The 14,300-nt window shown below is 45.3% G+C and overlaps 1 protein-coding gene across 1 annotated transcript in view; it reads right to left on the reverse strand.

Moving 5' to 3' along the window:
- Window positions 1–1,050: 1,050 nt before the first annotated feature.
- The window catches only part of LOC115082252 (plectin-like), a gene marked incomplete at its 3' end in the record, with an annotated part of 45,578 nt that continues 32,328 nt past the window's right edge, over window positions 1,051–14,300 (reverse strand). Inside the window, exons 2-3 of the mRNA XM_029586500.1 lie at window positions 9,106–9,167; window positions 1,051–1,140 (exon numbers count right to left, since the gene is read on the reverse strand). Coding sequence (XP_029442360.1) covers window positions 1,051–1,140; window positions 9,106–9,167 — 152 coding nt within the window. The remainder of the gene's footprint in view (window positions 1,141–9,105; window positions 9,168–14,300) is intronic.

Genomic DNA, 14,300 nt, shown 5'->3' on the forward strand with positions numbered 1-14,300 from the left:
ATCTGAATGTCTCTATCATATCCCCCCTGGAGTCTCCTATCCTGACCTCTTGTTCTAGAGCATTCCTTCTCTGCAGAAGATTTTCTTCTTGTGCATTATTTATACCTTTGAGGTATCTGAATGTCTCTATCATATCCCCCCTGGAGTCTCCTATCCTGACCTCTGTTCTAGAGCATTCCTTTCTCTGCAGAAGATTTCTTCTTGTGCATTATTTATACCTTTGAGGTATCTGAATGTCTCTATCATATCCCCCCTGGAGTCTCCTATCCTGACCTCTTGTTCTAGAGCATTCCTTTCTCTGCAGAAGATTTTCTTCTTGTGCATTATTTATACCTTTGAGGTATCTGAATGTCTCTATCATATCCCCCCTGGAGTCTCCTATCTTGACCTCTTGTTCTACAGCATTCCTTTCTCTGCAGAAGATTTTCTTCTTGTGCATTATTTATACCTTTGAGGTATCTGAATGTCTCCATCATATCCCCCCTGGAGTCTCCTATCTTGACCTCTTGTTCTAGAGCATTCCTTTCTCTGCAGAAGATTTTCTTCTTGTGCATTATTTATACCTTTGAGGTATCTGAATGTCTCTATCATATCCCCCCTGGAGTCTCCTATCTTGACCTCTTGTTCTAGAGCATTCCTTTCTCTGCAGAAGATTTTCTTCTTGTGCATTATTTATACCTTTGAGGTATCTGAATGTCTCTATCATATCCCCCCTCCTCTCCTCTAAGAAATATTGATTTAGGTCCTTTAGTCTACTTTCACAGGGTTTTTGGCATAGACTCTGCAAATTCTAGGTTTCTATGAGTCACGGCAATGGTGCACTCACAGAGCGATGAAGGGAGGAGAAGGGTAAGAGAAAGCAGTAGCAGAGAAGGTACACAGAAAGCGTTACGAGAAGCCTGGGCAAGAAACAAGTTGGGCTGGAGGTGGGAGAGAGTGGAAGGGGCTGCAAGGTAGAAGTGAGGAAGAACTGGGCGAGGCAGGAATTCTTGAGGATTTCAGATAACCCCTGTGTTTCCTGCAGAGCTCATGCAGCAATCGTAAACTCACCAGTCTGACACCAGACAAAACTTCCAGCAAGGAGATCAGGTTATGTCCATCTCGTAAATCCTCATACAAGTCATTGATGTGTTTTCGCACCTGAGGACAAAAAAAAGACTTTTCACCAATGAGCCCTCACCAAGCTAAGCATGAACTCTTTCTGCCAACAGAGACATGACAATAACAGAGGGAACTGAAGCCAGACTGGGATCTAATCTTTATTCCATGCAGCAGGAATCGAAAACGTGCAATACAGACTCATGGGGATCCTGTATTCATCCAGAACAGCAAATTGTTGCATGAAAAGCAGTATTTTCTTATAAGAGAACAATGGTATATAGTACAGGTGAGACTGCAAGTCTGGCCAGGGTGAAGCCACAGGAGAAGGCAGATAGAAGGAAAAATACATAAAGGGGTGAAAGCAGCAGGAAGAATTTGATGGCAGCACTTCTGCCACGTAATGGAGGTAATACTTCAGCAGCAATCCTTGCCATTTCACACTTCTGACGCCTGAGAAAGAGCATGGTCAGAGGCTTCGCCAGGGCATTTCACACTATAGCAGCAGACAAACATCTTGCAATTTCATGGACCAGGAGAGAGGACTGGAGTTGGGAGCAGCAGGGGAAGTCCTAGCATGTGCCTATGCTGTCTACGCCTAAATCCAGCCCTGCCGATGCCATTGTAAGGCCCATTCCCAGTCCTAGTGAAGGAGAATTAATTGGTCACATTTAACCTTGCAATAAATTACTCATATCAAGGTAGGCCTGAAATTCCCTAGGCCTGTGCCCAGAGCAAAACAATTTCTGGGGAAGCAAACTTCCTGCACTCCTTCCACCCTACAGACAGGCTGCCCCTCTTTCCAAAAAACCCAGTTCTGGACTAGGGAGCCTCTCCACAGAGTTGAGGGCTGCAGCTTTAGCTCCACTGGGGACTGAGTCAGGTCAGACCGTGCTCCCTGTACGAAAGTCCTGCTCAGACTCCATTCCCAGGCAGAGCAGAGCACCGAGCGCTGCAGTGAGAGAAACCAGGTGAATGGTAATCGAAGGGGAGGAGCAGCAGGAAGGGACTTAAAACCCCAACAGGTTCACATGCTTCAGTCACCAGAGAGCCCACTCATGGAAGGTTAAGCACCTACTTCACAACCAGCCTTCACCCATTTTGAAATAAGTTGCACTCTCTGCCTATGAAAGGCAGTTCAGTTTGTAACAGTAGTTTTTGTGCACATGCCCAGCAATCATGTCACTATGTGAAAATAGCATGACCTAAGTTCCTCCAGCGCAGCGTCATCCTTAATGTAATGCTCACTGGAACAAGGACCCTCTCCACGCTTTGGATTGCCCTGGGAGAAAGGCGCACAGTGGAGGCAGATTCACATTGTTTTCATGAGAGGAGACTGAAGAGAAAGGGGGCTATTATGTTGAGGTGGCTTAGGTGGGACACCGAATATAAGGGAGATCATTCTACCCCATAATTTGATGGCCTTTCCTACTAATATAGAAACATAGAAATGACGGCAGAAGACGACCAAACGGCCCATCCAGTCTGCCCAGCAAGCTTTCACACCTATTTTTTTCATACTTATCTGTTAGTCTTGGCATTTAGTAACCTTTTGCTTCTGTTTCCCTTCCACCCCCGCCATTAATGTAGAGAGCAGTACAGGAACTGCTTCTAAGTGAAGTATCAAGCTTAATTGATTAGGGGTAGTAACCGCCGCAATAAGCAAGCTACACCCACGCTTATTTGTTTAACCAGACTGTGTAATTCAGTCCTTGTTGGTTGTTGTCTGAATATAAAATCATCTTTTCTTCATTCACCCCTGCTGTTAAAGCAGAGAGTTACTCTGGCTATGTATTGAAAGTGAAGTATCAGGCTTAATTGATTCAGGGTAGTAACCCATGCTTAGTTTACCCAGACTGTGTAATTCAGTCCTTGTTGGTGGTTATCTGAATATAAATCCACCTTTCTTTAATCCCCCCCTGCCATTGAAGCAGAGAGCTACTCTGGATATGCATTGAAAGTGAAGTATCGGGAGCTGCTGAGCGGAGTGCAGAGAGAGAGAGGAGTTCTGCTGCTGGCACCTTGACGGCTTGTTAACGCCACCTGACACCCTTCGGAACAGCGGCGGGTTCTGGACCCGGAAGGAGACGCCCAGTGACGTCAGCAGCCTGCGTCTGCCTTTAAAAAGATCTGCAGACGCTGGAAACCCCGGGAGCTGCTGAGCGGAGAGGAGAGAGAGAGAGGAGTTCTGCTGCTGGCGCCTTGACGGCTTGTTAACGCCACCTGACACCCTTCGGAACAGCGGCGGGTTCTGGACCCGGAAGGAGACGCCCAGTGACGTCAGCAGCCTGCGTCTGCCTTTAAAAAGATCTACAGACGGCACGTCGTCGCCGTCGGCGCGCTACCTAAGCCGCGCGCTCCGTAAGGGGCGCGCGGCTTGGACCGGCTTAGACCGGCGAAGGCGAAGAAGGCGCCCAGGACTCTATTCCAGGACATCGGAACCTCTGGTACCTCTCCAGCCCTATATTGCCTTGCTACAGAAGAGTGAGTAACCCCATATTCATTGACTTTAACGTTTCCTAAACACAATGCCTCATACTAAAAGAAAGGGAAAGGTCAAGCAGGAGTCCTCAATACCAGCGAGACCTATCCCTACTCAATTAGTGATAACGGGATTTTACTCACCGTCGGCATTTTTAACCCCTGAGAGGCCTATTATAGAGGTAGACAAGGAGCAAGTGTCTCCTCTATCAGGCGAAGTTAGTCTAAGTCCAGGGGCCCCATCAGTGCCGGCTCCCCCTCAGTCTACTGCCTATACCTTGGAGTCAGGCTCACATACCATACGGAAGTCGTTGGTAGTAGGGGGCTCAAATGAGGAGGCTCCAGGGATAAGGTCAGTACAAGAAAGCGAGCTTGGTGAAGCAGCTGTTACATCTCAAATGGGAGAGTATAAAGTCGGTGGAAAATCTAATGGAACAGATGGGAGTCCAAACGTTCCTGGAGAGAATACTCCTTCTCCAAACCTTGGGAACACTGACAGACAAGAACTGGAAGGGAACCTTTTGTTATCATCAACCCCAATTGCTAAATCTGTAAACCCTAAGAAAGTTTCTTTAGAAATGCTATGGCAAGCGATAACTGGTCTACAAGTAAACATTGCAAATTTAAATAACATAAAAGAGATGCAGAATGTTATATTAAATATTAATCCTTTGGTAACTAATAATAGTGCGACGTTGGCAAAGGTGGAGGAAGAATTAAACTCGATTAAGAATGTACAGTTTAATATTATTAAAGGAGAAAATGTAATGGCCAAGAAAGTAGAAAACTTGGAAAATGTAGTCCGTTACCAAAACCTTAGAATAGTCAACTTCCCTAAGTGTAGATTAATGTCATCTAAAGAACAACTGAAAGATTACTTTATGAATGTTCTTTCAATAACATCTGATAACCTACCTTTAATATCCAATGCGTATTTTATAGGACAGAGTAACCAAAGTAGCAATGTAAATGCAAATCAAGAATATCAGGAAACAACGTTAAATGTCACCAAATTACTAGAGACATCTCTCAGTGCCCAGGTAGAGAGTAGGGGTACCTTGTTAGTAAAATTTTCTCAGTCAGAAGACAGAGATAAAATTTTAAAACAGTTTATGTTAAATAGAACCTCTCTCTACCTGGGCCAGAAGATATGGATTTATCCAGACATAGCGAGAGAAACTCAAACTAGGAGAAAAAAGTTTATTGCATTAGCAAACCTTGCCCAAACTTTTGGGATTCGTACCATCATAAGGTTTCCATGTAAGTGCATAATGTGGGTGAATGATAAAAAGTATATATATTATGAACCACAGGACCTAGAAAAGTTCTTAGAAGGTCAGAGGGCTCAGGCAGAAAGAGACAGGAATTCTAGTCAGGATACTGTTGGGTCTTAATGCTTAGTCGACTTACTTCTGTTAATTTTGTTCTAAATTTATTTCCTATAAAGTTTCTTGCTTATAGTGGCTCCCTAGATTTGTTTGGTAACTGGAAGAAGGTGATGATATGATTGTTAGATATTGAAGTTGTAATTATGGTAACCTTTTCTTCCTCAAAAATAATTTTCATGGTATGAACATTATTGAAATGTATTTCTGATTTTATTTTGTGAATTAAAATCATAAATAAAGAATTAAAAAAAAAGAAAGTGAAGTATCAAGCTTGTTTGGTTTGGGGTAGTAACCGCTGTAACAAGCAAGCTACTTCCCGCTTTTTTGTGAATGCAAATCCTTTTATCCACATTTCCTCTTGCCGTTAAAGCATAGAGCACTGTTGTAGTCACATTAACTGTGTGTATGTCTATTGAATAAGGGTATTATCTCCAGGAATTAGCTGTCTTTCCCGCGAGCCACCCAATCTTCATTCACATCCTCTAGACTTTATGGATCCACAGTGTTTATCCCACGCCCCTTTGAAGTCCTTCACAGTTTTGGTCTTCGCCACTTCCTCCGGAAGGGCGTTCCAGGCATCCACCACCCTCTCCGTGAAGAAATACTTCCTGACATTGGTTCTGAGTCTTCCTCCTTGGAGCTTCAAATCGTGACCCCTGGTTCTGCTGATTTTTTTGCAACGGAAAAGGTTTGGTGTTGTCTTTGGATCATTAAAACCTTTCAAGTATCTGAAAGTCTGTATCATATCACCTCTGCTCCTCCTTTCCTCCAGGGTGTACATATTTAGATTCTTCAATCTCTCCTCATAAATCATTCGATAAAGACCATCCACCTTTTTGGTTGTCCTTCTCTGGACCGCCTCCATCCTGTCTCTGTCCCTTCCGAGATTCGGTCTCCAGAACTGAACAGAGGACCTGTACAAGGGGATAATCACTTCCCTTTTCTTACTCAATATTCCTCTCTCTATGCATCCCAGCATTCTTCTGGCTTTAGCTATCGCCTTGTCACATTGTTTCCCCGACTTCAGATTGTTAGACACCATCACCCCAAGGTCTCTCTCCTGCTCCGTGCACATCAGCCCTTCACCCCCCATCGAATACATTTCTTTCGTATTTCTACACCCCATATGCATAACTCTGCACTTCCTGGCATTGAATCTCAGCTGCCATATCTTCGACCACTCTTCCAGCTTCCTTAAATCCAGTCTCATTCTCTCCACTCCTTCCGGCGTGTCCACTCTGTTGCAGATTTAAGTGTCATCCGCAAAAAGACAAACCTTACCTTCTATCTCGTCCGCTATGTCACTCACATAGATATTGAACAGGATCGGTCCCAACACCGATCCTTGCGGCACTCCGCTTAACACCACTCTCTCTTCAGAGTAAGTTCCATTTACCATCACACATTTTCTTCTGTCCATCAACCAGTTTGCAATCCAGGCCACCACCTCGGCACTCACTCCTAAGCTTCTCATTTTATTCACCAGTCTCCTGTGCGGGACCGGATCAAAAGCTTTGCTGAAAACCAAGTAGATGACAGAGTGCTCTTCCTTGATCCAATTCCTTGGTCACCCAATCAAAAAAGTCAATCAGATTTGTCTGACAGGATCTTCTCCTGGTGAATCCATGCTGCCTCTGGTCCAGCAATTCTCCCGACTGTAGATAGTTCACTATTCTCTCTTTCAACAGTGACTCCATTACTTTTCCCACCACCAAAGTGAGGCTAACTGGACTGTAGTTACCAGCCTCCTCTCTGCTCCCACTCTTGTGAAGCGGGACCACCGCTCTTCTCCAATACCTCGGTACCACTCCCGTTTCCAGGGATCTATTGAACAGATCACTCAGTGGAGCCGCCAGCACATCTCTGAGCTCTTTCAGGATCCTGGGATGAACCTCATCAGGCCCCATAGCTTTTTCCACTTTCAGTTTCCCCAGCTCTTCCCATACATTCTCTACTGTAAATGGAGTTACATCTACTCCACTTCCCTCCGGTTTCTTGTTAACTAGCGACGGTCCTTCTCATGATACAGTCTTAAATGTGTTACTTGCTAACTTCATGGAATGCCCCCTAGTCCTTCTATTATCTGAAAGAGTAAATAACCGAGTCACATCTACTCGTTCAAGACCTCTCATGATCTTAAAGACCTCTATCATATCCTCCCTCAGCATTCCTGGCGGATGTCCGCACCATGTCATACAGGGCATCAGCCACATAGGCCACTCCTGCCTCTAACTGGGCAGCCTAAGCAACCTCATTCATCACCCACAACATCTTCTCCTAGGCCTTCTGGACCCAGCACAAGCAGACTCTCTGCATCAAGCTTCCGCAGACTGCCGCACGAAGGCTTAAAGCCGAAACCTCAAATAGCCTTTTTAACAGAATTTCCAGTTTCCTATTCTGAGCATCCTTCATTGCAGCTGAATCTGCCATAAGGATGGTCATCCTCTTGGACCCTGCTGACACTACCGCATCCACACTGGGAATCTTCCACGACTCCAAGGTTTGTTCCAACAAGGGATATAGCTTAGCCATAGCTCTTGCTATTTTCAGGCCTGCCTCTGGAGACTCCCACTCCTGATCCACCAACTTCCTTCACCTTCTTCGGTAAAGGAAAGGTCTTAAGTGGTCCCCGCAGTCCATCCAGGACTGGGTTCATTCCCTCATTGTCAGAATCCTCCTGTGTGACCTTAATCCCCAACTCATCCAAACCTGAGGAATTAGCAGACGTAGTTCCTTCTTACGGAACAATCTCACCACCCTAGGGTCATTCCCCTCAGTGATTGGGACATCCTTTGCATTCTGCATTGGGTCCAAAGCGCTCACAGGGTCCTTGGCCAGATCCCCCACTGGACCATCCTTGTAGCTGATCAGGGTCATCTGCATCATCCATGTCCCCAGAGTCACCAGCGGACCCCACAAGGCTGAGGAGCCTCAGAATCCTCCTCCTCCCGATCCAGATTGCTTATCTGCCTTAGGCTTCTTAGCCACCTGGGTCTTCTGGGGTAGAGACCCATTAGATCCTGCCTGCTTCTTGGCGAAATAGACCTTATGGAGCAGGACAAAATCTATGGAGAATTCTTCAGAATCAGTGGAATACTGATCCTGATAAATGTCCCCCTGGACCTCTTCCCCTTCCCTGCCACCAACAGGCCACTGATCAACGGGAAAGAGTGGGGGAGAGGAGTCCAGAGTCTCTTTTGCAGCAGCCTGGTTCCTAACATGCAGAGCTAAAATGGCCACCTTCTCCTCAGACCCCCTCGAGGTCTCCTGCACTGGCCCAGCCAACCTCATGCTCCGGCCGCCCTGCGAGGGTTCCATGGAGGTCCCAACCCCTTCTGAGACACACTTGGCACAAAATGCCGCAGTGTTGAGGTGCACACGTTTCAAGCCACAGCTGCAATGAATGTTTCCGTGCTGAGCGGGAGGCGCCATTCAGCCGCGATCAGGCCTAAAAAGAGCCCCTGCTGCAGGAAACTGCCATCAGCGCGATCCCAACGCTCCGATGCTGTTCAGGCTCCTGACCTCACTCACCAGACACTGCCTCCCGGCAGTCAAGTTGATCAGCCTACAAACTGCTGTCTCTCTCCTGCTTTAACCTTTTTTTTTTTTTTTTTTTTTTAATTTAAAGGAGCACACACAGAAAACAGCAAGCAAGGAAGAAAAACTTGAATACTTCCCTGCTTCTGGATGAGGGCAGCTGACCGCTGAGGATGGTGAGGACTCAGAAGGGGTGAGGGAACCAGGACCCCCAGCTTTCCACCCCGATAGACAAAGGTCAAGCTAGATCAGGGATCACCAACCCCCCCGCTCTACCCAAGGGATGGCCCACGAAGGATCCTAACTCCTCAGGGAGCCTTCCTGCTAGGAATCTTCTTTCTTCTCTTTTAATTTACTCTTGGAACTACAGACTGCAGGACTGCACCTCTACCGTCTGCTGGAGACAGAGAAATGCTGAGGGACTGCAGGTGGCTCTCTCGGTTATGTAGCAGTGCCTGAAAAGTTTTTATTCTCTGCCTCCATCTGCTGGTTGGGATGCAAAACCCACTTGTCTGGAATGATCTGGGGTATGACAGGAACCAAACCTACAAAATATTTGTAGCCATGTTGGAAGAGCCTAGCACCGGAAGTGAACCCTCACCTTGATGAGATGTTTATTAATCCATTTGGTGAAGGTCTTCTTTTGGACTCTGTCCCGTTCATCTGTTAGAAAAAGCAAAAGAGACAAATTACTAACCTGTAGCAGAAACCCTGTGCCATCATGCCAATAAGATCAAAAATAAATGGGGCCATCTGAGACCCCCCCATCAGCGTGCATGGCAACGAGGGTAGGTACCATAGGATATTAAGTCATAATTTGCATGTTAATTAAGAAGACAGAAGATAATAGGATCAAACTAAAAACAATAAGAACTCAAAAATATCGGTTACAAATGAGACAATTTACCACAAGAGATTCAAAACATTGTGAAGTCAATTCCACCCCCTTTGTCATTAATCACCAGAAAGCATTACTGAGTAAATCTGCAACGGCTTAAGAGCCTTTTATGCAGGCAAAAATAGCATTAACCTTCCTAACTCAGCCAAATCTGGGTTAGTGGTTATTTAGCCACCTGCATGTACAAGAATACTTTGGTTTCAGCACGCGTATATCTTTTGTGCCACAAAGAAGAAAGGCATTCTCAGGGGGTGGGCATCTCAGGGACAAGTCTGAAAACTAAGTGCATGCATTTCATATTCATTATATGCATAAAAGGCCTGCTGCTAACACGAGCACCCTCCCCGCCATCGATAGGCCAAGTGTCTGCGGCTGCCCGCGCACCCTCCCCGCCATCGATAGGCCAAGTGTCTGCGGCTGCACGCGCACCCTCCCCGCCATCGACAGGCCAAGTGTGCGGCTGCACGCGCACCCTCCCCGCCATCGACAGGCCAAGTGTGCGGCTGCACACGTATCCTCCCCGCCATCGACAGGCCAAGTGTGCGGCTGCACGCGCACCCTCCCCGCCATCGACAGGCCAAGTGTGCGGCTGCACGCGCAACCTCCCCGCCATCAATGTGCTAGCTGTAAGGCTGCATATGCACACCCTCTGACATCAAAAGTTTCAGGAAAAGTGTATAGGCACTGCTGTTTAAAAAGGCATTTGGATGATGTACAGTCACAAATTGTAATTATGTTATAAGTTCTATGGTATATGATGTTATTTGTTATGTTTTATGGATGGTTTTATGTAAACTGCACTGAACTCAACATTTATTAGAAGTTTACGATTATACAAGTTTTTTAAAAAAAAAGATCAATGTACAAGGTATAAAGCTGCACACACATTTTCTGCCACTGATGTACTAGATATAAAAGGTACTTGCGTACACTTTCCACTAGGTGTAAGGGTTAATGCAGACTTTTAGCTGCATTAACAATGCAATATTCAATCACAATAGACATGGATTATTGATGGCCAGATTTAGAGGTTCCAGAAGGAGTCTGGTGCATGGTTCCTGGCCTGAGGACCAGATTAAGAACTTTAAGAGGGCGGTATTGTTAAGATAGTGGAAGGATCTCCAATTAGCTGTGAATGAAGATGCATGGCTCTAGATCCCAACACTGGTTCCAGTTTTGTTCGAAGAAAAAGGAAAAAGTAGTAGGGATGTGCATTTATTTATTACAACCGTTTCAGCGGTACGTATATACCTCCCCAACTTTCTAGTACAAGCAGAAAAACAGATGGTATATACATGTATCTTATTATTAAAACTACATGCTTGCCCACCATTTCCTGGGTATACTAAAAAGCTGGCGAGCTACGCACGTACCCGCCAAATCAGATGTGGAAAATGCACATCCCTAAAAAGTAGAAACTAGCAGGCCCCTCCCCCCCCAGAAAAGCACCTTTATATATAGGATCCACAGACTGTCTCTAAAGAGCAGATAGACAATGTCCAATACGCATAACCTTCCACACTCTCCCCACCTGTCTCCTAAAGAAAGGCCCTAGACTTCAGGCCATCTTTTCCCGTCCTCCTCGACCCCCTAACAAGTCAGATTACACAGATTGTTCTAGGCAGTATGATTATTGCAAACCAATACGCTCTTAATGTAATGCTCCTTGCTGTAAACAGATATGATAAGTAATTGTCACATGAATGTCGGTATATAAAAGTCCAAAATATAAAAGTCCAAAATAGCTATAGCTATTGTAAAGCTTGTTGCTCAGTTATGTTACATTGTGAACCGATGTGATGTTTTGCAAACGTGCCTCGGTATATAAAAAACCCGTAAATAAATAAATAAATAAAATATGTGTTTTAAAGTCACATTCATTATTTCTCTGCATTTTTTGTAAAATAAAATTAATTGAAAAATACTGCTTGTGTAAGTATTCAACCCTTGTGCCGAGGAAGCTTCAGGTTTACACAAATGAAAGATATTACCCTAACAATTGACCTCTGATAATTGTGAATTATTAAAAAAGGTCAGCTTTTCTGGATAAAAAAACCCAGCTAATTCCAATATCATTGGTCAGACTGTGAATATGAAAGAAAACTGAGAAAATGAAGACCAAAGAGCATTCTAAGGAAATTAAAGATAAAGCTATAGACATGCACAAGATAGGAAAAGGCTACAAAATAAGATGCAAGTGCTTGGATATCCCAGTGACTACTGTTGGATCAACTGTGAGGAAATGGAAGCTGCATCCTACCACGCAGACATTGCCTAGACACGGCCGTCTCTCAAAACAACATCGGAGCAAAGAGACTTGTGAGGGAAGGCACAGAGAGGCCAACAATCACTTTGAAGGAGCTACAGAGTTCAGTGGCCAAGAGTGGAGTAGAGGTGCACCAGTCAATGGGAGGGTGGCTAGAAAGAAGCCATTACTGAAGAAAAACCACATCAAAGCATGTCTAGAGTTTGCCAGAAAGCATCAGAGTGAATCAGCTAAAATGTGGGATAAGGTTTTGTTGTCAGATGAGACAAAAATGGAGCTTTTTGTCCAAAATTCAAAATGCTATGTGTGGCACAAAGCTAATACTGCCCACTCCTCAGCAAACACCATCCCAACAGTAAAGTATGGGGGTGGCAGCAGCAGCACGCTGTGGGGACAGGGCATCCTGTTAAAAGTGAAGGACGGATGGATGGTGCAATGTACAGGGAAACACTGCAAGAGAACCTGCCTTCAGTCTGCTAAAAACTAAAACTTGGGAGAAAGTTCACCTTTCAGCAGGATGATCCCAAGCACAAGGCCAAAGCAACACAAGAGTGACTGAACAACAAAAAGGGGAATCTTCTCCTAAGGCCAAGTCAAAGTCCAGATCTCATTCCAATCGAGAATCTGTGGCACTATTTGAAAATTGCAGTCCATAAGCGTCATCCAAGCAATCTGAACAACTCGAAGCAAATCTGCCAGGAAGAATGGGCAAAAGTCCCTCCCAAACAGTGTGCAAAGTTGGTAGAAACTTACCCCAACAGACAAAGCTGTTATGGCAGCAAAAGGTAGTTCTACCAAATACCAGTCTGAAGGGGTTGAATACTTATGCAAGCAGCATTTTTCAGTTTTTAATTTTATTTTACAAAAAATGCAGAGAAATAATGAATTGTAACTTTGAAAATTTACTTTAAGAGTATAATGTTTATTGCAAACCAGTATCTGGAACAATCCGTGCAAGTGTCAGACTTGTTAGGGGGTTTTCAAGTCACTGAATTCTACAGTGTAGAGCCTCAACTAAAAGATTACTACTAAACATGCTAGACAGTAGCCATGAGTATATGCTAATACTGTGGTTTCCTGCAATAGCAGCCATACTTTGTAGAATAAGAAGTCTGAAAGCGTTGAGGACTCGCCACATAAATGTTTGAACGTTCCAACTTATTCAAGTATTTGATATACAGAACGCTTCTGAACAAACCTTGAAACGTCACTTAGTCTTTCACTCATCCAACTGGCCCTGTTCTCTCTTGTATGTTACTGAAGAGAGGGGGCAGAATGAGAAACAGCAAGACAGACACATACTCAGACAAGGAAGGAGGAGGGAGACAGACAGATGGAGAGGGACGAATACTGGCATCACACCTCTGGCACCCCAGGCCTCAGAGAAGTGCTTTGATCTGAATACTAACCCATGCAGCACATCTGACATGCCAGGTTGGCTCTGGGATAGGGCTGTCCTCGGTATGTATGCCACGTGTATCCGTCTTCCAGTTTCCTTCTTGCTGGCACACGTACATGCTCCATGACCCCCGCATGCCACAGGTAAGTGATATTTTCACATAGCAGCACAGTCCGTGTGGGTCTCACTAGCCAAGATGTGTGTCTGTTCTCAAAAGAGCTCCACCCACATCCTAGCAGGAAGTTGCTCTTTGGGACAGCACCCAGAGCCTTCTGAGACCTAAATGTGTCAGCTGCCTGTGCTATCTTTCGGGTATGACAAGCAGAAGCAGAAAAATGTGCCCCCTCACTACTGTCCGATGTTGGCCCAGGAAAGACAATCAAACATACGCACAGCTTCCCCTAATATAGCAAAGGACATGCAGCAGCTCATCGCCCTTCTGTATACGAGTTACCCAGCTTCAGGAGCAGGCATCACACACACAATATTCCTTCTGTCACAACCAGACATATGCACAGCTTCCCCTAATATAGCAAAGGACATGCAGCAGCTCATCGCCCTTCTGTATACGAGTTACCCAGCTTCAGGAGCAGGCATCACACACACTTACACACAATATTCCTTCTGTCACAACCAGACATACGCACAGCTTCCCCTAATATAGCAAAGGACATGCAGCAGCTCATCGCCCTTCTGTATACGAGTTACCCAGCTTCAGGAGCAGGCATCACACACACTTACACACAATATTCCTTCTGTCACAACCAGACATATGCACAGCTTCCCCTAATATAGCAAAGGACATGCAGCAGCTCATCGCCCTTCTGTATACGAGTTACCCAGCTTCAGGAGCAGGCATCACACACACAATATTCCTTCTGTCACAACCAGACATACGCACAGCTTCCCCTAATATAGCAAAGGACATGCAGCAGCTCATCGCCCTTCTGTATACGAATTACCCAGCTTCAGGAGCAGGCATCACACACACTTACACACAATATTCCTTCTGTCACAACCAGACATTCGCACAGCTTCCCCTAATATAGCAAAGGACATGCAGCAGCTCATCGCCCTTCTGTATACGAATTACCCAGCTTCAGGAGCAGGCATCACACACACAATATTCCTTCTGTCACAACCAGACATTCGCACAGCTTCCCCTAATATAGCAAAGGACATGCAGCAGCTCATCGCCCTTCTGTATACGAGTTACCCAGCTTCAGGAGCAGG

The sequence above is a fragment of the Rhinatrema bivittatum genome, unplaced genomic scaffold, assembly GCF_901001135.1.
Source record: "Rhinatrema bivittatum unplaced genomic scaffold, aRhiBiv1.1, whole genome shotgun sequence".
Taxonomy (NCBI): Eukaryota; Metazoa; Chordata; class Amphibia; order Gymnophiona; family Rhinatrematidae; genus Rhinatrema; species Rhinatrema bivittatum.